This window comes from Ovis canadensis, chromosome 18 (genome assembly GCF_042477335.2).
Source record: "Ovis canadensis isolate MfBH-ARS-UI-01 breed Bighorn chromosome 18, ARS-UI_OviCan_v2, whole genome shotgun sequence".
In the NCBI taxonomy this organism is placed as follows: Eukaryota; Metazoa; Chordata; class Mammalia; order Artiodactyla; family Bovidae; genus Ovis; species Ovis canadensis.
Window position 1 is genome coordinate 81,867,863 of NC_091262.1, and position 22,617 is coordinate 81,890,479.

The window sequence follows — 22,617 nt, forward strand, 5'->3', positions numbered from 1 at the left end:
TGAAAGTGAAGTCGTTCAGTCGTGTCCGACTCTTCGTGACCCCATGGACTGCAGCTCACCAGGCTCCTCTGTCCATGGGATTTTCCAGGCAAGAGTACTGGAGTGGGGTGCCACTGCCTTCTCCATAATACAGTTAAGTGACCTTTAAATTAGATCCTCAAAAACCATATCAATTATGTTTAGTTCAAGTCACTGTTTTTATTTGCTTTAATAATTTAGCTTTTTAAAATATATATTCCATCATATGAAAACTTCCTCTCAATAGCCTGAACTGGTGAAATCTGGTTATACACTATTCCTGGGAACACAAAATACACATCTCAGCTTCCCTTCATCTAACTTATTTAGTTCCTCCAGTATTTAAAAGCATATGCATCTGGGGGGAACCTGTCTAAAACCCTGTAGAAATGCAAAACTCATGAACCTTCTCATAAAGACTAGGTATGCCGTAAGTCCATAGCATGTGTGGAGGTGAAGCAGCTGAGCAAATCTAGTCTCCAAAACTTAAAGAATCCCTGAATAGGAAAAGGGCAGTACCAACCCTTGACACCCCTACTCATCGATGTTGGGAATCACTGCCCAGAATGTCTGCTGCTTTACTGACTCTGTTCATGGAACATTATGGAAACAGAAGAGACACTGATTTTCAACCACAGCTTGTGACCTACTAACATGCTGTATAATCAGTTAGTGCCCTCGGGGCCAGTTTTATTTTTAATGGAGCAGAACAATATAAAACAGTATTGTAATACACTGCAAATCCACTATACTTCAGTATAAAATAAAAACTTAAACACCACCCCCCCCCCGCCCACACACAAATTATTAAGAAAATGAAAAGACCAGCCTGGGAGAAAATATTTATAAAACACATAACTGATAAAGAACTTGTATCCTAAATATACACAACTGAAAATTCAGTAATATGAAAACAACCCAATCAAAAAGTGGATAAAAGATCTACACACCTCATCAAAGAAAGCACCGCCCACCTAACAGACGGTCCAAACTCCAGAACACTGCCGATGCCAGGTGGTGGGGAAGAAGCCGAGCACCGCGGCACAGCCATTCTGGAAGACAGCCTCACAGCTTCTTCCAAAACTAAACGTACTCTTACCATGGGGTCTAACAATTAAAGATTCTTGGCATTGATCTAAGTGAGTTGAAAACTCATATCTAGACAAAAAGCTACACATGGATGCTCACAGGAGCTTTATTCATAACTGTCAAAGCTTGGGAGCCACCAAGACATTCTTCAGTAGGTGAATGAATGGATGAACTGTGGTGCATCCAAAGGACACCAAGCGGCGATAGAAACAGCTATCGAGGCACAAAAAGACACAGGAAACAAGCCCATACGGCTAAGCGAAGACAGCAGCCTGCAAAGGCCACACGCTGTATGGCTCCAATGAAATGACATTCTGAAAAACAAAACACTGTGGAGACGTTAAAAAAAAAATCAGTGGCTGCCAGGAGTTGAGGGCGGGAGGAAGGATGAGTAAATGAAACACTCAGAATTTTTTCGGGCAGTGAAACGACTCAGTATGATCCTCTACTGGAAGATAAAAGATGCTCGACATTTGTCCAAACCCACAGAACTGTACGACAGACACAGTGAACCCTCATGGAAACTACGGTCTTCAGTTGATCGTGTCTGCCATCTGCACTTCACACATCCTCAATCCTCACACCAACTCTAGGGACAAACACCGCCCTTCATTTTACACATTAGGGAAAGGAAACCTGGAGAGGTTAAATAACTTGTCCAAGGTCACCGAGCTAATGAATGCCAGGCCAGGATTTAACCCTGATCTGACTGACTTCAAAGCTACAGTCTGAATCACTACTCTAAACCACTCCAAAAGAAAAAAGAAAAACAGCGAAATTTTAATAAATACCTTCGTACTTAGAATATACTTGCCATTACTATGTAACTTCTCAATTAACCAAGTTTTATCTAGTGTCTACAGTTGAAAGAATCTGAAATGTACAAGTTAATCATATAAGGGAACCAGAATAAAGAATCATGCATTTTTTTCTAATTATTCAACTATAAAGATGATCTCCTAATAGATGTTCTAATTACATTTTACTGACCTTACAAAATTTTAATTCAGGTATATTAACAATTCTCAGAATAAGGCTTCCTTTTCCTACATATTTTTTTGGAAAATTCAAGAAAATATATTCCTATATGTATTTTTGAAAAACACTGATCTAACCCTAGGTATATACCCTAGAGAAGTATGTCTACACAAAAACGTGAACATAAAATCATAGCCCAACTGCAGTCACAGTCATAACAGCAAGAAAGTGGAAGCAGTCAAGACCAATGAATGGATAAACAGATGTTGTATGCCTGTCTTCACCACGGACTATTACTTGGCCATGAAAAGGAATGAAGAGAATGCTGCATTCCTTAGATGACGGATAAACCTTAGAGCCACGATGCCGAGTGAAAGAAGCCAGATACTGAAGGGCATACGCTGTTGTGACCCCACCTGCACAAGACGCCCAGAGCCGGCAAATCCACACAGAAAGCGGATGAGTGGCTGCCAGGGGATGAGAGGAAAGACGACGAGGAAGTGACTGCTAATGGGCACCCAGGTTCTTCTTGGGGTGATGAAAACATTCTAAACTTAGCTAGTGGTGATGGTTACACAAATCTGTGGATATATTAAAACCACTAAATTGTATACTTCAAAGGCATGAATGTGATAGCATGTGAATTATATATCAATAAACTTATTTTTAAAATATCTAGCTATACCAGTTATTCAACCTATTCAATCAGTATTTTTCCTAATGGAAATAACTTTAAATAAATATTAAATCATTTCTTTGTATTTATTTTTCTTCTCTCTAGTAATAAAGATTTATAATTAGACAAATCCTGTTTTTTCATGTCTGCTAATACCAGAAGTCAAGTACCACTAATCCTTCTGCCAGCAGGAAATAAAACTCAAAACAGAAATAATAATTAGCAATGTCTCTGAAGAGCACTTTAATATAATCATGTGTATTGACAATACTATCTATCTGTACAAAATCAGAACACAATTTACACAGAAAAGTAAGTCCAATAGCCCTCATATCTTTTTACAAATGACTCTATTTTGTCCTTCAGGTTTGAGCCATCTCTTAAAACCATGATGCTACTTTGAATTTGCTTATAATGCTCTGAGTTACCATTTTCAATATGTTTCTCCTCCTTAGAAAACTAAGCAAAACTCAAGTGTAGAAAGCAAACGTCTCAGTGCCTGGAGATTATCTATGCCATTTACAAAGAAAAAAAATACTTCAAAAGCTGTCTCTTGGGCTTCACGGAATCTAAATTCAGGCTCTAATGGCACGGACCATGATAAGACGTCCTAATGAAACAAGACAGACCACAGTTGGTACAGCAGAGTGATATGGTGGATAGGGTTTCACCTCATCAGGGGAGGCCCACGGAAGACAGAGTTCAATGTTAGCACCGTTCAATAACAACTGTAACCAGGATCTGGAAATCACTATAAAAGGAAAACTAAACATTAAGTTACTTTCACACAAAACCCATTATTTTTTCTAAAGGCTTGCCTAAGTTTTGTCGGTAAAAGACCAAGATCTCAGGGTTTTTAAATAAGTTTTCATAATAAATGCCTTGTCTATAGCCTATGGTTATGGAAACTGCTTGTTGGAAGTAGGAGACATATAGAGGTCCGCTGTTTCTTTTTAAATTCTGCTAGTACTCACATAGCTCAGAGGTTAAAGCACGTGCCTGGAATGCAGGAGACCCAGGTTCGATCCCTGGGTAGGGAAGATCCCCTGGAGAAGGAAATGGCAACTCACTCCAGTACTCTTGCCTGGACAATCCCATGGAGCGAGGAACCTGGTAGGCTACAGTCCATGGGGTCGCAAAGAGTCGGACACGACTGAGCGACTCATTTACTTTACTTAGTACTGACATATCTAGGTGCTTAAAATGAGAACTGAAGTTTCTAACCAGATACTTAACTTCAAAGGACTTTTACAATTTGTTAATAGTAAAAACGGCTATGATTTCACTGCTTACTATGTTCGCAGACAGGCTATTTACCCACATCACATCACTGAACTCTCCCAACAGTCCATGGAACTAGGTGCTGGGATGACCGGCACCGCAGACAGAGTAAAGGACTGCCCGAGGTCATGTGACTAAGGAGCGCCAGAGTGTCTGACCCAAGAGTGTCTGACTCCAAAGCTTAAGTTGCTACCTGAAGAGTTCAGGAACAAAGCAGTGAACACCTAAAACAAGAAAAAGCCCAGAACCATTCAAGCTCTTCTTCCCTGTGAAGCTGTAGGAGACAATCTCCATTCAAGAGTTACGAGATAGTGACAAACCTTTGTGTTTGTAACTGAAGAACTCAAATGCATGACGCACGTTTCCTTGGAAAGCAGAGCACTGTAAGTAAGAGCCCAGAGGAGAAAATCAGCAGAGACTCATTACAGAACCCAGAGGTCAGCCTACTCCACAGCCTGGATGGCCTCTGGGCAAAAAATCTTATTGCAAAATTCACTTATGACTGTACAGTGAAGTGACTCAAGGGATTAGATCTGACAGAGCTCCTGAAGAACTATGGACGGAGGTTCGTAACACTGTACAGGAGGTGGTGACCAAAACCATCCCCAAGAAAAAGAAATGCAAAAAGGCAAAACGGCTGTCTGAGGAGTCCTTACAAATAGCTGAGCAAAGAGAAGCAAAAGGCAAAGGAAAAAGGAAAGATATACCCATCTGAATGCAGAGTTCCAAAGAATAGCAAGGAGAGGTAAGAGAGTGTTCCCAAATGATTAATGCAAAGAAATAGAGGAAAACAATAGAACGGGAAGGCCCAGAGATCTCTTCAAGAAAAATCAGAGATACCAAAGGAACATTTCATGCAAAGATGGGCACAATAAAGGACAGAAACGGTAAGGACCTAACAGAAGCAGAAGAGATTAAGAAGAGGTGGTAATATTACACAGAAAAACTGTACAAAAAAATGTCCTAATGACCCAGATAACCATGATGGTATGGTCACTCACCTAGAGCCAGACATCCTGGAGTGTGAAGTCAAGTGGGCCTTAGGAAGCATTGTTACAAACAAAGCTGGTGAACGTGATGGAATTCCAGTGAGCTATTTAAAATCCTAAAAGATGATGCTGTGAAAGTGCTGCACTCAATATGCCAGCAAATTTGGAAAACTCAGCAGTGGCCACAGGACTGGAAAAGATCAGTTTTCATTCCAAACTCAAAGAAAGGAAATGCCAAAGAATGATCAAACTACCGCACAATTGCACTCATCTCACACACTAGCAAAGTAATGCTCAAAATTCTCCAAGTGAGGCTTCAACAGCATGTGAACCGTGAACTTCCAAATGTTCAAGCTGGATTTAGAAAGGCAGAGGAACCAGAGATCAAATTGTCAACATCTGCTAGTTCATTGAAAAAGCAAGAGAGTTCCAGAAAAACATCTATTTCTGCTTCATTGACTATGCCAAAGCCTTTGACTCTGTGGATCACAATAAACTGCGGAAAATTCTTAAAAGAGATGGGAATCCCAGACCCCCTGACCTGCCTCCTGAGAAACATGTATGCACGGCAAGAAGCAACAGTTAGAACCCTGTATGGAGCAACAGACTGGCTCAGGATTGAGAAAGGAGTCTGACCAGATTGTTTACTGTCAGCTGTTTATTTACCGTATATGCAGAGTATATCATGAGATATGCTGGGCTGGATGAGCTACAAGCTGGAATCAAGACTGCCAGAAGTATCATCAACCTCAGATATGCAGATGACATCACTCTAATGGCAGAAAGTGAAGAGGGACTGAAGAACCTCTTCATGCAGGTGAAGGAGGAGAGTGAAAAGGCCAGCTTAAAACTAAATATTAAAAAAAACTAAGATCATGACACATGGCCCCATAGCTTCATGGCAAATAGAAGGGGACGAGGTGGAAGCAGTGACAGATTTTATCTTCTTGAGCTCTAAAATCACTGTGGATTGTGGGATGGTGACTGCAGCCATGAAACTGAAAAGACAACTGCTTCTTGGCAGGAAAGCTATGGCAAACCCAGACAGTGTGCCAAAAAGCAAAGACATCACTTTGCTGACAACGGTTCATATAGTGAAGGCCAGGGTCTTTTCAGTAGTCACGAATGGTTCTCAGAGCTGGATCATAAAGAAGGCACAGTGCCAAAGAGTTGATGCTTTTGAACTGTGGTGCTAGAGGATCCTGGGCAGCAAGATCAAACTAGTCAATCTTAAAGGAAATCAACTCTGAATACCCATTGGAAGTACTGATGCTGAAGCTCCAACACTTAGGCCACTTGCTATGAAGAGCCGACTTACTGGAAAAGACCCTGATGCTGAAAAAGACTGAAGGCAGGAGGAGAGGATGACAGAGGATGAGATGGCTGGCTGGCATCACTGTGCAATGGACACGAACCTGGGCAAGCTCCAGGAGACGGCAGGAGGGAGACCGGGAGGCCTGGCGTGCTGCGGCCACGAGGTCAAGAAGAGTCGGGCACGACTCGGCAGCTAAGCGACGACTAGAAGCTCTTGTAGGCCTTCACAGAGGCGTTCAGCCTCAGCTTCTCCAGCATCAGAGGCCGGGGCACAGGCTCGCTTCACTGTGACACTGAATAGTCTGCCCTGGAAACAAACTGAGATCATTCTGTCGTTTTTGAGACTGCACCCAGGTGCTGCATTTAGGACTCTTGTTGACTATGAGGTCTACTCCATTCTTTCTAAGGGATTCTTGCCCACAGCAGTAGACACAAAGGTCATCTGAATTCAATTTGCCCATTCCTGTCCACTTTAGTTCACTGATTCCTAAAATGCTGATGTTCACTCTTGCCATCTCCTGTCTGACCACTTCCAATTTACCAGGATTCATGGACCTAACATCCCAGGTCCCTACGCAAGACTGCTCTTTACAGCTTCAGACTTTACTTTCACCACAAGACACACCCACGACTGGGGGTCGCTTCCGCTGTGGCCCACCCTCTTCATTCCTTCTATAGCTATTTCCCTCTTCTTCGCCAGCAGCACACGGGACGCCTACTGACCTGGAGGCTCACCTTCCAGTTTCGTATCTTTCTGTCTTTGCGCATCGTCCTGGCCCCGTCGCTCCATGGGATGGGACACAATGGGAAATGCGACAGGCTTTATTTTCTTGGCTCCAAGACCACTGTGGACAGTGACTGCAGCCGTGAGATTAAGGCCTTTTACTCTTTGAAAGAGAAGCTACGACAGACCCAGACAGTGCATTAAAACCAGAGACATTTCTTTGTTGACAAAGGTCAGTATGATCTAGACTATGGTTTTTCCAATAGTCATGTAAAATATGAGAGGGGGACAATAAAAAAGGCTGAGTGCTGAAGAATTGAGGCCTTCAAACTGTGGTGCTGGAGAAGATTCCCGAGAGTCCCTTGGACTGCAAGGAGATCAAACCAGTCAATCCTAAAGGAAATCAACCCTGAATATTTATTGGAAGGACTGATGCTGAAGCTCCAATATTTCGGCCACTGGACTCGAAGAGGAGACTCATTGGAAAAGACCCCAATGCTGGGAAAGATTGAAGGCAGGAGGAGAAGGGGAAGACAGAGGACGAGATGGCTGGATGGCATCACCGACTCAATGGACATGAGTTTGAGAAAACCGGGAGATGGTGATGGACAGGGAAGCCTGGCGTGCTGCAGTCCGTGGGGTCACAAAGAGTCAGACACAGCTGAGAACTTACCATCAACAATACCGTTCACGGGCTTCTCCAGGCAAGAAGGCTGCAGTGGTTTGCCATTCCCTTCTCCAGCAGTGCACGTTTTGTCGGAACTCTCCACCGCGACCCGTCTGTCTTGGGTGGCCCTGCGTGGCATGGCTCACAGTCTCTGAGCTCCGCACGGCTGTGGTCCGTGGGGTCATTTTGGCTGGTTTTCTGTGACTGTGGTTTGCTCTAGAGGCCATGGGGCTGCAGCCCTTGCTTCTTCTGTGTCCTCTGATGGGTAGAAAGCTTGTGCGAGCCTCCTGATGGGAGGGACTGGCTACTGGGGAAACCGGGTCTCGCTCTGTCGCGCAGGGCCATGCGCATGCTTTCGCGCACGTGTGCTAAACTGCTTTCGTCCTGTCTGACTCTTTGCGACCCTGTAGCACCAGGCTCTTCTGTCCATGGGATTCTCCAGACAAGAACACTGGGGTGGGGTGCCATTTCCTTCTAGGGGACTGAAACTGAGTCTCTGCATGGGCAGGTGGGTTCTTTACCACTAGAGGGCTCAGTACATCTTTAATCCAATTTTCTGCTGACGGGTGGGGGCTGTGACCCCTCCCTGTAGTTTGGCCTAAGGCGGCCCTGTCCTGCAGTCTGCAGTCCCTATGGTAGCATGCCAGGCTCTGTGGAAGGGCTAACCGTAACCTCCTCAAACAGGACTTACTCCAACACGCTGTGCCCCCCAGGCCTGCTGCTGCCAGCACCCCGGCCACAGGGCAGGCCACCGGTGACCCACGCCTCCCCAGGAGACTCCCAAACACGCGTGGACAAGTCTGGCACAGCCTCTTACGGGTCACTGCTCCTTTCCCTCACGTTCTGGTGCGCACAGGGTTTTGTTTGTGCCCTCCAAGAGTCTCCTTCCCCTAAGCCTACGTAGCGGAACTCTGCTGCTCCATACACTGCTACAGAACAGTCTCCTTCCCTCTGCTGCAAAAACAGTTACAATTGCTGGCTCAGCACTCAGTGTCTCACAAGAATCCATATTTTAACACAAAAATAAAACAATGTGTCCCCTAAGGTAATATTCACGCCAGTCCTGTTAAGCCAGTCCTGTTAAACGCATACATTTTAAGCTGCAAATCTGAGAGGACGGTACACCGGTGCCTCCATTTTCTTTTCAATAGTCACTAAAATTGTTTTGGGAAAAAGATAAACAATATTTTTTGGTAGTCTGAGTTAGCATAAGTGACCATTTGCTTTTTAATCCATTTGTAAAGGCATTCAATTCAATTAAAAGAAATACATTGAGAATTTAAAATTTAAGCTATCAGAAAGATCAGTCATCAGATCCTGGAGCCAGAAAGGAGCCTTATCTATGTTAACCACCCCTCTTTCCCCATTTACAGATGAGGAAGCAGAAGCCCAGAAAAGGAAATAATTTGTCAAGGCTAATAAATCTTGTTAGTAACAAAACCAAGACTGAAATCAGGTCTCTTGATTCTCAGCCAGACAGGCTTCCTCTCCCTCAGCAGTTTATTTAGTTACACTGTTGACTTAATATTGAACTAGAAGGTCTGTGAACTGTCCAGCAAGAAGTCTGACATACAATATTCTCTCAAATCTAATTTCCTCCCCTTTTATTTAAATACCTGGCAACAGCTTTGGGCACTGTGAAAACCAGAAAAACCCCAGAACTTAAAAAATTACAGAAATGAACTGAAATTAAATTACAAAAGAGAATCATGAAACAAACTGACACTGGAATACACCACCACGAGCAAATGATAAAGGGCAGCTGATCATAAATCAGCCCTGTAATAAAATTTGAAAATGACTCCATGACCATCAACAGGATCCTGAAAAAGAAAACTTGGTGACCCTATTAGTTAAAAATAATGAAGTCCAAGGAATTCAACTGGAATGTAACTGAGGTGACCATTTAATTAAACACATGGCCACTGCGAATGAAAATAAAGGCGCTAACAAAACAAACCGCCAGGACAACAAGCAACAACCCAAGGCTTTCTCTTGTACACCTGATGTATAGGCATCAGTGTAAATCACACCTAGGGAACCACACTGTTTCATCGGCAACAAAACCCTCTGAAGGGAAGAGTTCCACGAAGCAGCAAGTATTTTAAAAATCAGGACTAAAGAGAAAACAAAAACTACAGAAACAGATATATATATATATATATTTTAGTGAACATTCATTCCAACTACCTACTTCACCAGCAAGTGAAAAGCAAGCCTTATAAGATGACTCATCAATCCTACCTCAAAAAAATTCATATCCACCCTCATCCAACAGAAACAAGGAAAAGAACCATTTATGCCATGTCAGTGAGAGCAGCGGGAGCTTCATCCCCATTCTATGGGAGGAGGAGCAGCGTCCAGAAAGGATTATATTGCTCAAGGTCGGAATCTAAACCCAGGGATGACATCGAAAGCCAGGCTCCCAGGTCTCTTTCAGGATAACTATCATAGCTTGGCAGGCCACCTTTCTCCTTCCCTTCAAGATGAGGCAGGCACTGTTCTTATCCTCAAAAAAGAGAAACAGGTGTGGAGAGGTCTTCACATGGGCTTAGCACACTTAACCCTTCTGAGGGTCCTCCTCTTTCAGAACCACAAGGACCCTCCTCCCCAGATCTGGGCCTTAGGGGACAATCAAGGACCCCCACACACAACCAAGATCCTACAGTCAAGCAATCAGCTAATCTTGGAAATTCAAGCCACAGAACCCAGCTTCAGCCTTCAAGGGTTCTGCCGCCCTCCCCACTGGCTGCTCTGTCCAGCAACAGCGGTGACGACGCCCGCTTCCTGACCGACACTCACCATGCGCTGGACCTCGCCTGGGCATTCTCCGTGCATGATACCATTCAGTCCTGCCACATATCCTGGGGAAGAGGTTTTTCTTTTTTCTTTTTGCTATTATTCTTATATTTTAGGTGGTAAATTAACACACATGTAATCTTCTTTAATCTAACAACAGATATAAAAAGACGGCTCCCCTAATGACTCACACTTTTAAACAGCTGGTATATACCTTGCAGCTCAGATGGTAAAGGGTTTGCCTGCAGTGTGGAGACCCGGGTTCGATCCCTGGGTCGGGAAGATGCCCTGGAGAAGGAAATGGCAATCCACTCCAGTATTCTTGCCTGGAAAATCCCATGGATGGAGGAGCCTGGTTGGCTACTGTCCATGGGGTCGCAAAGAGCTGGAGACGACTGAGCGCCTTCGCTTCACTCCGTGCACCCTTGCAGACCTTTCTCTTCACCACAAAACTCTTTTCTTTTTCCCAGTGAGACCACATTGAGCAGAAAATCGGTTTTCCACCAACAATTCATTTGAGGCATTTTCCACAATTTACACAGTTCTGCCTCTTTTTTAAAAAGGCTGTATATTATTTCTCCCTATGGCCACAGCAGAATTGACTGAGCGAGAGGCACTGTTACTTTCCGATGAGCAGATAAAGCTCTGGCAGGTGTGTGACTTAAGGTCACACAGTAAGCGGCAGGGACAGGGCTAGACCCAAGCCTACCTGATTCCAAAGCCTGTGTTCTCAAACACTGGGTCCCACAGGACACCTGTTTTGAATGTTTCTGTCAACTAGACTACAACCCCTTTCAAGATAGTGAATTAGTGTCTTTGAGTCTCGAATGCCCAGCACTGCATTGGCATATAATCAAAGTTAGTGCATGCTTGTATAAATAGCTGCTGAATGTCAGTTTTCTGGTGCCACGTTTACCTTCCCTCCCATGCCATTCTTACCCTGCACAGGGCCCTGGCGCATCATGGAGGCATGAACGTACCTGCTGAAAGTACAGCTCTCCTGCCCAGAAGAGAACTGCCTCCTGTTCTCGGCTGGGCCACTTGGCCCCTCTCCGCCTCAGAATTCAAATGCAATGCAAGCTCAGAGCCCACCTGCTTCTCCAGGAACTTCCCTGAGAGGGCTTTCACGTGCAGACCCCTCTGTTCAACTATCACAACACCGCCAGAAGGTGGCCCTAGAAAGGACCTCAGCAGTTATTCATCCTGGACTGCTCCTCACTTCATAGTAATGGGGAGAGTAATCCACAGTTTTATGACAAACTGGTAAGGCTTTAACCTACAAGAAGTTGAAAATTTCAAAATAAAAGGAAAGGCACTTAAAGGAGAGTTTGCTACGTACCACTCAGGGAGGGAGATGGCAAGATAAGAAGGCAGTGAAATTTTATTTAATATAAAAATCTAAATGCGCATTTGAGCCTCCAAAAAATTACTGCTCCTAAGTTTGCAGTCTTGACTCTTCAGTGGTGCAGAATTCTGACCTTGGCAACCTCCAGCATCACACTGCTCTGAATATTAGCCAACACCTCACTGACTATTGCATCACTAAACATAGAGCTGCAGACTAAGAGGCTTTAATGACAGTTCTGCATAACAAAAAGCTGGCAAAACAAACACAAAAGATAACTTTCCATCACATTTAGTCACGGGACTCAGCTACTTTGACTTGACTACTGATAGCATAAGTGGCTGCTATCACTGATATAAAAACAGCCCACCTTTCCCCTCAGTTTGAGCATTCTTTGGCATTGCCTTTCTTTGGGAATGCCAAAGAATGCTCAAACTACCGCACAATTGCACTCATCTCACACGCTAGTAAAGTAATGCTCAAAATTCTCCAAGCCAGGCTTCACCAATACGTGAACCGTGAACTTCCAGATGTTCAAGCTGGTTTTAGAAAAGGCAGAGGAACCAGAGCTTAAATTGCCAACATCTGCTGGATCATCGAAAAAGCAAGAGTTCCAGAAAAGCATCTATTTCTGCTTTATTGATTATGCCAAAGCCTTTGACTGTGTGGATGACAATAAACTGTGGAAAATTCTGAGAGAGATGGGAATACCAGACCACCTGACTTGCCTCTTGAGAAACCTGACCTTTATGTAGGTCAGGAAGCAACAGTCAGAACTGGACATGGAACAACAGACTGGTTCCAAATAGGAAAAGGAGTACGTCAAGGCTGTATATTGCCACCCTACTTATTTAACTTATATGCAGAGTACATCATGAGAAACGCTAGGCTGGAGGAAGTACAAGGTGGAATCAAGATTGCCGGGAGAAATATCAATAACCTCAGATATGCAGAAGACACCACCCTTATGGCAGAAAGTGAAGAACTAAAGAGCCTGTTGATGAAAGTGAAAGAGGAGAATGAAAAAGTTGGCTTAAAGCTCAACATTCAGAAAACGAAGATCATGGCATCCGGTCCCATCACTTCATGGGAAATAGATGGGGAAACAGTGGCTGACTTTATTTTTCTGGGCTCCAAAATCACTGCAGATGGTGATTCCAGCCATGAAATTAAAAGATGCTTGTTCCTTGGAAGGAAAGTTATGACCAACCTAGACAGCATATGAAAAAGCAGAGACATTACTTTGTCAACAAAGGTCCATCTAGTCAAGGCTATGGTTTTTCCTGTGGTCATGTATGGATGTGAGAGTTGGACTATAAAGAAAGCTGAGCACCGAAGAATGGATGCGTTTGAACTGTGGTGTTGGAGAAGACTCTTGAGAGTCCCTTGGACTGCAAGGAGATCCAACCAGCCCATCCTAAAGGAGATCAGTCCTGGGTGTTCACTGGAAGGACTGATGTTGAAGCTGAAACTCCAATACTTTGGCCACCTCATACGAAGAGCTGACTCATTTGAAAAGACCCTGATGCTGGGAAAGATTGAGGGCAGGAGGAGAAGGGGATGACAGAGGATGAGATGGTTGGATGGCATCACCGATTCAACGGACATGGATTTGGGGGGACTCTAGGAGTTGGTGATGGACAGGGAGGCCTGGCGTGCTGCGATTCATGGGGTGGCAAAGAGTCGGACACGACTGAGCGACTGAAGTCCCTTTCAATTACCTCATATAAGCCTTCCTATCTGATTATCAGCAATTCTGCAGGAGGACTCCTACCAGAAACCCACTGGACCATGAGGTATTCACTGTTAACGATATTTGAGGATCTGTTCATAAGTAGATTAAAATTAGACTCCCGAGTTTGTTTTATGACAAGACACTGCAGTGTAATAAGACACATAAAACAAAAACCAAGTGTAAAGCAAAGGCTGACAACATATATAACACAAATTGGACACACTTACAGGATCACTCATTCATTCATTCACGAGTATTTCACTGAGACCAACAAGGCGCTGCACCCTGTCAACACTGCCCCCTCAGAACCTGGAGCTGAGACAAAGAGATACCCGGAAACTCCAGTGGAAAACTGCAGGTGCCGCGAGACCCACAGGAGGACTGCCTGATCTGGATGGCCAGCTCGGCAAAGACCTGCCGAAGGAAGCAACATGTAGGCTTGAGACTGAAGGAGTCAGCCATGACGGGAGTGGGAATGCCTGTGGGAGGCAGGAGGCGGGCAGATGATTGGTTCTTTATTCTTCTTTATTATTGGTTTTTTCCCCATTTCTTTAACTGGAGTGCACACTCAGCTGCACCCGACTCTTTGTGACCTCAGGGACTGCAGCCCACCAGGCTCCTCTCTCCATGGGATTTTCCAGGCAAGAATGCTGGAGTGGGCTGCCGTCTCCTCCTCCAGGTCACTGAAATGTAGCTGATTTTCAACACTGTGTTAGCGTCTGCTGTACAACAGTGAGTCAGTGATACATAAACACACAACCATCCTTTCTGGCTTCTATTCTCATGTAGGTCATTAGAGTACTGAATAGAGTTCTCTGTGGTGTTCAACTGGTTCTTATTAAAGACCTACTGTCTACATAGCAGTGCATATATGTCAATTCCAACCTCCCAATTTATCACCTTCCCCGCCGTAACCACGTTTGTTCTCTACATCTTGACTCAACTTTTGTTCTGTACATTTGTAAACGTGTACCGTTTCCTTAAATTCCGCATATAAGCAGTATCATACGGTGTCTGTCTGCCTTCACTCAGCGTGACGATCTCCAGGTCCACCCACGTGGCTGTGAACGGCATGGGCTTGCCCTTTTTTATGGCTGAGAGATCCCACTGTACCTGCGCACCACATCTTCTTACCCACTCCTCTACTGATGGACATCTGGGCTATTTCCAAGCCCTGGCTGTTGTAAGCAGCGCGGCAGTGACCACGGGGGTGTATGTATCCTCTCGAATTATGGTTCTTTCCAGATACATGTCCAGGAGCGGCACTGAAGGTTATGGTAGCTCTGTTTTTGGTTTTCTAAGGAACCTCCACGCTGTTCGCCGTGGTGGCTGCACCAGCGTACATTCCCGCCAACGGTGCAGCAGGGTCCCCTCCTCCACACCTTCTCCAGCACTTACTGCCTGTAGACCTTCTGATGACGGCCTTTCTGACCAGTGTGAGCTGATGCCTCATTACAGGTCTGATCTGCACCTCTCTAATAATGAGTGAGGTTGAGCCTCTTTTCTTGTGCCTCTAGGCCATTTGGATGTCTTGTTTACAGAAATGTCTACTTAGGTCTGCCCATTTAATTGAGCTGTTTGTTTTTTTTATTTTGAGCATGAGCTGTTTGTGTATTTTAATCCCGTTGGTCACTCTGAGACTACGAATATTTTCTCCCATTCTGTGGGCTTTCTTTTTGTTCTGTTGATGGGTTCCACAGTTGTGCAAAAGCTCCTAAGTTTAATAAGGTTCCATTTGTTTTTATGTGTGTGCTAAGTTGCTCTGTCATGTCCAACTCTTTGCAACGCCATGGGCTATGCAGCCCACCAGGCTCCTCTGTCCCTGGGATTTCCCAGGCAAGATACTGGAGTGGGTTGCCATTTCCTTCTCTAGGGGATCTTTCTGACCCAGGGACAGAAACCACATCTCTTGCACTGGCATTCTTTACCACTGTGCCACCTGGGAAGTCCACTCCATTTGTTTATTTTTGTTTTATTTTCATTACTCTCAGAGGTGGATGAAAAAAGATCTTTCTGCGATTTATGTCAAGAGAGTGTTCTGCCTATATTTTCTGCCAAGAGTTTTATAGTATCCGGTCTTACATTTAGGTCTTTAATCCATTTTGAGTTTATTTTTGTGTATGGAGATTACGTTCTAAGCAGAGAGTCTGCTTAACTGTTCCACAGACCACCAATCAATGGCAGATGAAAATGGCCATGATTAAATCGCCCCCATTAGGCACTTCTCTCTTCTGTGCCAAAAACCTGGCATTTAAATAGCCACACATGAATCTGGCTATGTTTCCAGTCATATTTCACTCTTGAAGGTGATAAAGGACCTCCTCTTAAACATCTTCGACATGCTAAACAGTGATCTTTTTATGTTTTGGTTTTACTTTTGCTATTCTTTTCTATTTTATTTGCAAATAAGAGTAGAAGATGAAACTCTCAAAATAATTCAGTGCTGAATATACCAAAGGAAATAAGTTAGAACCAGGTAGTCTTCTCAGACATAGTAGGGCTGATACAGTATTTCTGAGAGAGAGTAGTTTAATTTTAACAGTGAAAGTGAAGTCGCTCAGTCCTGTCTGACTCTTCGCGACCCCTACCATGCTCCTCCGTCCGTGGGATTTTCCAGGCAAGAGTACTGGAGTGGGTTGCCATTGCCTTCTCCAGAGGATCTTCCCAACCCAGGGATCGAACCTGGGTCTCCTGCATTGTAGACAGACTTTTTACCATCTAAGCCCTCAGGAAGTCTAACAGTACTAGTAATTAAATATTGATAAAATCATCCTTTCAAATTTTCCTATTTTATTCATAATCCTAAATCCTTTAATTATTAATTATACTAGTTCTGTGGTTGTTTGCACCCTCAGTGTTGCAGCAAACAAAGTTATTTACCCAAAGACATCAGTTAGAACGTATCCTCACAAAATTACAGTTTAACCTGTTTTCATCTGTGAAAATACCTATCGAAGCAATCTTTAAAGCAAAAATGTCTTTTAAGTCTACTGAATTAAGATCATTTAACATTTTGGAGATACCAAACACGTGGGGGATAAAAGCACACATCTATAGTGATTGTTATACACCAGCCACTGTTATAGGTTCTTTACATATTAACAATTCATTTAATCTTTACAAAACCTAATAAGGTAGGTACTTCTATGACCTCCATTTTACAGAAGAGGACAATAAGACGCAGAGAGATTAGGTAACTAGCCCAAGATCAAACAGGTAGGAAATCAAATAGCTGAGATTCAAACCCAGTCATTCCCAAATCCGTGCTCTTTAACTACTGCGTTACACTGTCTCTCAACAGTTTTTCAAACATAAAAGCAAAAATCAGTTAATGAAAACTGCTACAATAAAACACCAGCCATGTATAATCCTCGAGGAATTAATTCTTATGAATGGTAGCATTCTCTGAATAGCTGAGGCTCTAGCCCTTTTGTCTGAGCCCCAAATCTGAAATGGTTCTGTCCATTCGACGTGGCCACCAGCACACGTGGCTATCAAGAACTTGAAACATGGCGAGTCCAAAATCAGATGTGCTATATGAATACAATATGTTCTGGAATTTGAGAGGCTTAGTATGAGAAAAGAGCATAAAACACCTCACTAAGTATGTTTTAATATTAACTGCATGTTTAAATAATTTTTGGATATAGTGAGTTAAATAAAATATATTATTAAAATTAGTTTCACTCATTTCTTTCCACTTTTTTATGTGGCTACCAGATTTTTAAACTGCACTTGTGGCTCACCTTATGTTGCTACTGGACAGAGCTCATCTAAACGTGTCCAACTGATGCCTATGTTACTGCTGCTATTTACCCTTTTCTTGATGAGTCAGTCATCATGAGGACTTTAACCACCACCCTGTGTGTAGTCTGTAAACTGTCATCATGCTATCTTTGGTGGTGACTGAGGTCAGGATGCCCACCCTCAGACCACAACCTTGGGGTTTCTTAAAGCCGTTTCTTTCCGTGGTTTCCAGCAGCCTGTCTGCTGATAGTCACACCCCTCCAGCAACCTTGACTATAGCCTCCATGAAGCTTTAAGAGCTAGGCAACTTGAAGCTGTGCAACATGCTGGAGCCCAGGGTAAGTGAGGGCTGAGGAGGGTCCTCCGCAAGCCGCCTTCAACGCATGGCTCTGACAACTGTTTCGAGCGCTCAGAGACCTTTCCTGTCTCAACTATCCCACAGACTCTTCTCATGGATTCCAGACACTTAACAACAACTTTCACTTAAACCGGAGCATCTACAACTCTGCTTAAAATCCTGCAACAGTTTCAATTTGAGATGAAAAAGTTCTGAAGATGGATGGTGGTGATGGCTGCTGAACAACGTGAGCGAACCTGAATGGGACGGAACTGTATGCTTTAAAATGGCTGAGATGGTAAATTTTATGTATATTTTAACACAATTCAAAAACAGACAAACTTCAGCAGTTCCATGTTTCTCAGGATGAAGTTCAAACTCGTCTGCAGGTCACACAAGGTCCTCGGAATCTGACCTCACCCGCCTACCTGCCCAGCCCCCCTGCTGCACCAGGCCTTACGCTCTAGGCAATTCCCCTGACACACCACACCAATTCAGATCTCAGTGCCCTGAAAATGTGAAGTGAAAGTTGCTCAGTAGTGTCTTTGACTCTTTGCGACCCCTCCATGGAATTCTCCAGGCCAGAATACTGGAGTGGGTAGCCTTTCCCTTCTCCAGGGATCTTCCCAACCCAGGGATCGAACCCAGGTCTCCTACACTGCAGGCGGATTCTTTACCAGCTGAGCCACAAGAGAAGCCCACAAAAGTGGGCCTCTATCTAAATCCCTTGCCCACCCCCTCTATCCCTTCTTCCTCATCCTTCTCAACTCCACTCAAGTGTCACCTCCTCTGTGAAAACTCTCCTGACATCCCAAGGGCAAGAAGACTCCTCTCACCTGCACCCCGCCGCAGCTCGCACTCTGCCACTCATACGCTCTCTGTCTCCCAGAATGGCACTTTCTGTTCATAGGCCTGTTCCCCACCGTGAGCTCACCGAGAGCAGGGACTATGCCAGTCCTGGCCCTACATGCCTGCTGAGGCCTTTCAGTGAACAAGCACTTAATGAGTGTCGACTAGAGACACCGGGGATGCTGCCGTGAGAAAAGAAAACGGAGCCCCCCTTTCACGGAGCCTCCACAAGTGACTGCCAGGTGGCCATCAGCACGATGAAGAGACGTGAAGCGCAGTTAGGGAGGGCATTTTATACAGGGCGCTCGGGAATAAGGTAGAGACCAGAAGGAAAGGGCTGGCCCTCCCACTCAGGGACTGAGCACTGAGTGAAGGGAACGCCAGCTGGTTCTGAGCTGTGGTCTCGATGACACAGGGCAAACTTTCATTTCTAAGAAATGCAAACCGTCCCTCTCTGACCTAGCAACTGGACAGATGTCACAGTCACCACCTAGTTCTCCCAGGTGGGGTACAGTGCGTAGGATCCTCTGCCATGAGGCCTTGCAGCTACTGGAGAAAACGTAAGAGGAGCAGGTATGACTGAGTGCTATTTTACATTAACAGGATGCACTAAGCACCTGGCAATCCTCACAACCGCCTCTGAAACATACTCCTACTAAATCCATTGTAAAGAGGAAAGTAAGGCACAGAGAGGTGAAATAATTTGTCCAAGGCCACTGAGCTGCTAAGTGGCAGAGCTAGACTTTGAAACCAGACAGTCTTGGCTCCAGAGTCTGAGCTGATAAACACTAGGCCCCCTGTTTTACATCTGTCTCTCTATTACAAAACTCTTTGTTTCTATCATTGGGCTTTTTCACTATTAACCCTAAAGCCATCAAATTTTACTTCACCTGTCTTCACATTTTGATCATTCAAGAGTTTAGTTGTTATTTACTGGTATTATTTTCAAGACTGCCATTAGGTAGAAATATAAGCATGCAATGTAAACAACAAGCAAAACATAAGCAATCAATGCGGAGACGCAGATTACACTGTTATAAACCGCGTGCGTATAAACTCCGTAAAGATGGCGGAGGCCCAGGCCAGCCACTGCCCCAGGCAGGCGGTCTAGTGGGGTCTCAGGGTGGAGCTGATCAGGCCAAACAACAACTACCAGGAATGCCACAGGCGCGCGGCGTGCCACAGATGCCCAGAAAGCAGATACCAAAAACGCAACACCAGAAATCAGTTAATATATGAAACACGATTTAACTTAACATATTCATTTTACTTGAAGAGCAACATCTTTCTGGATACAGCAGACGTCTCGAGCTCAACACACTCCGCATAAACCTCGCTCACCCCCTACAGCCCTCTAAACCTATTCCTGCTACGCGTTCTCTAGCTTAATCGCAGGAAAGGCAAGCCCGGCTGCTGGAGCGATCAGCCTGTTATCCTCAGCTCCAGCCACTGTACTTCCTTCCTCTCGGCCACACACACTCGCGTGCACACACATTCCACACACCCTCTCGCTCCAGCCGATCTCCTTTACCTCCTCCTGGATCTTTCCCTTCACCTTCCGGTCAAGTCTGACCTGTGCCCACTGGGCTCCTAACTGTTTTTCCTGTTTCTTTTTAATTTGCCTTACCTCATGGTCCTCCCTGACAGCTCAACTGGTAAAGAATCTGCCTGCAATGCGGGAGACCCTGGTCCAATTCTTGGGTCGGGAAGATCCCCTGGAGAAGGGATAGGCTCCCCACTCCAATATTCTGGCCTGGAGAATTCTATGGACAAGTCCATGGGGTTGCAAAGAGTCCGACACAACTCAGCGACCTTCACTTCACTTCACTCCATGGCCCACTCCTCCAGTCTTGGTTTCAGAATTGCCCCTCCACCACACAAATCTGACTGCATCACTCCACTTCTTAAAAACGTTTGGCGGTTTCTGATCACCCACAGGACCAAGTGCAAACCCCACCAGGGCACACGCACACCTCTTCACAAAGGGATCTGGCACTGCTTTCCACGTCGTACCTTCTTTCATTCAGCAAATGGCCACCAAGCACCAACTATGTGGCCAGTCACTGGGACAGGCACTGGTGAAACAGTAAGAAGCTCCTGCCACGATGAAAATTACAGCCTAGGACAAAAAAGGACATTAACCAGTCACACACACAAATGTTTGAGGCCACAACTACAAGTACTGCAAATGTTCTGAGAAGACAGTGGCAAAGGTTGTATTATATTACAATACAAAGCAAGGCAATACAAAGATTGTACTACAACACAATCTTATAAACTTAGAACTTCTTCTAAATTGTACACATCAAAAGGTGAATTTTATGGTCTGTGAATTACATCTAAAAAAAAAAAGGCACATCAGGTTGAATGCCTCTACTGATGTATCTGGCTGAGGCAAAGATGAGAAAGCTTCCCAAAGGAAATTTAACTTATTACATATAACATTTGCTGAACACTGACTGCACAACAGGCCGCTTTCACTGTAATAACCCACTGATCCTAACAACCCGAGGGTTACTACTATTAGCATCCTCAGTTTAAAGGCAGGAGACCTGTCGGAGGGTCAACTGGTGATGCCAGAATCCACACCATGCCAGGGCCCATACTCCGACCTGCTACAGCAAGGTCCCCCAGGCAATGACTACTGATTCAGAACAACTTATGATGCAATAAGTAAACCACTGTGTTTCATTTCTTCCAAAGGAAATTTCTCTCCGTGTCCTCTGCCCTTATAGTAACACACAAGGCCCTGTAAGATCCTAACCCATCCCCTTACCGCCAACACCTTCCTACTTCATCTCCTCCAGTCTGCCCCTCACATACTCTGCTCCAGCTACAGAGCTCCCTGCTTCTCCAGCATGCTGGGCCGGCTCCTACCACAGGGCCTTTGCATTTGCTTGAGCTACAAAGATTACAATCACAACATACGTTATAAAGCATGATTCAGTCAAAACTTCAGTTAATATTTTCTCTGGACACACAATACTGCTAGCAAGACCCTGTTCTGAATTGTACACTAACATTCTGAATGTCATTTATTAATTTTAATCAAAACTACCTCATTTTCTAGTCTTTTATTGTTCTGTATGATATCACCTAGCAAAGATTTTTCTTTTACAAAATATAGTAACAGCAGCTTTTGCTTACCAATTAGTATGAACAACAGTCATATGGCTATCTTTGCAGTGAAATAAAACAAAGCAATTAAGCCAAGAAAGTGTCACAATACAACCTGAATACCACCATTCTTCTGTTCAGCCTCAGAACCACAGTTTGCGAAATAACTATGGCAACAGCACTTTCAGACATCAAAATCCCACTGAAATTTTGCTGAGAAGTTATTGCCCATCTGTGCAAACACACAAAAAAGCACACTGACAACCAGTTACGTAACTTCAACACAGCAACCTGGTGATATTTTAAGTTTTTATCTTGCTAAAAATTATAAGTAGCTCTTAGGCATATACACTGACATAGACTTTTCAAAGTAGGATGCTGAGAAAGGAAAGATACATTTAACACGTCTGCGCATGCTGTCGCTCAGTCATGTCCAACTCTTTGTGACCCCGTGTGGACTGTAGCCCTCCAGGCTCCTCTGTCCATGGGATTTCCCAACCAAGAATACTGGAGTGGGTTGCCATTTCCTACTCTAGAGGATGTTCTTAATCCAGGGATCGACTCTAAATCTCCTGCGCTGGCAGGCCAATTCTTTACCACTGAGCCACCTGAGAAGCCTTACATTTACGTTTAAAACAGAGTCGTCCCCAAACTCAAGATGGCAAAAACTATCGTCTTTTATCAGATAGGTTCACCACAAGATCCGTTAAAATATTAAGCTCCAACTGAGCTAGGCATCAAAGGTAAAAGTATTTAGCTAGGTAAAAGTATTTAGCCTAATTCAATTTACCAGCACCACTAGCAAAATGCCTTGACTACAGCAAACTCCTGTAAGTGACTGGCACAGAGGCCAGGAGCAAAGACTCTTGAGTCAGAGAGCTTGTTTTCAAGCAGCACTCTACCACTCAGTAGCTGGGGGCCCTTAGCCAAGTTTCTTTTCCTCCTGAGCCTC

The 22,617-nt window shown here is 44.4% G+C and overlaps 1 protein-coding gene across 8 annotated transcripts in view; it reads right to left on the reverse strand.

Annotated features, from left to right (window-relative positions):
- Positions 1-22,617, reverse strand: part of PPP1R13B (protein phosphatase 1 regulatory subunit 13B) — a 73,948-nt gene that overhangs the window by 46,249 nt on the left and 5,082 nt on the right. For 2 of the 8 annotated variants that reach the window (XM_069559901.1, XM_069559897.1), the window contains exon 1: positions 6,447-9,935. The exons of 2 other annotated variants lie outside the window; for them this stretch is intronic. Coding sequence is in view for 1 of the 6 variants with exons in the window: in XM_069559896.1 (XP_069415997.1) it covers positions 7,743-7,745 (3 nt within the window). In the remaining 5 variants the exon portion in view is untranslated. Of the gene's footprint in view, positions 1-6,446; positions 9,936-20,521; positions 20,668-22,617 lie in introns of those variants that run through there. 4 more of the 8 variants (XM_069559898.1, XM_069559902.1, XM_069559899.1 and 1 more) reach the window with 4 other exon arrangements.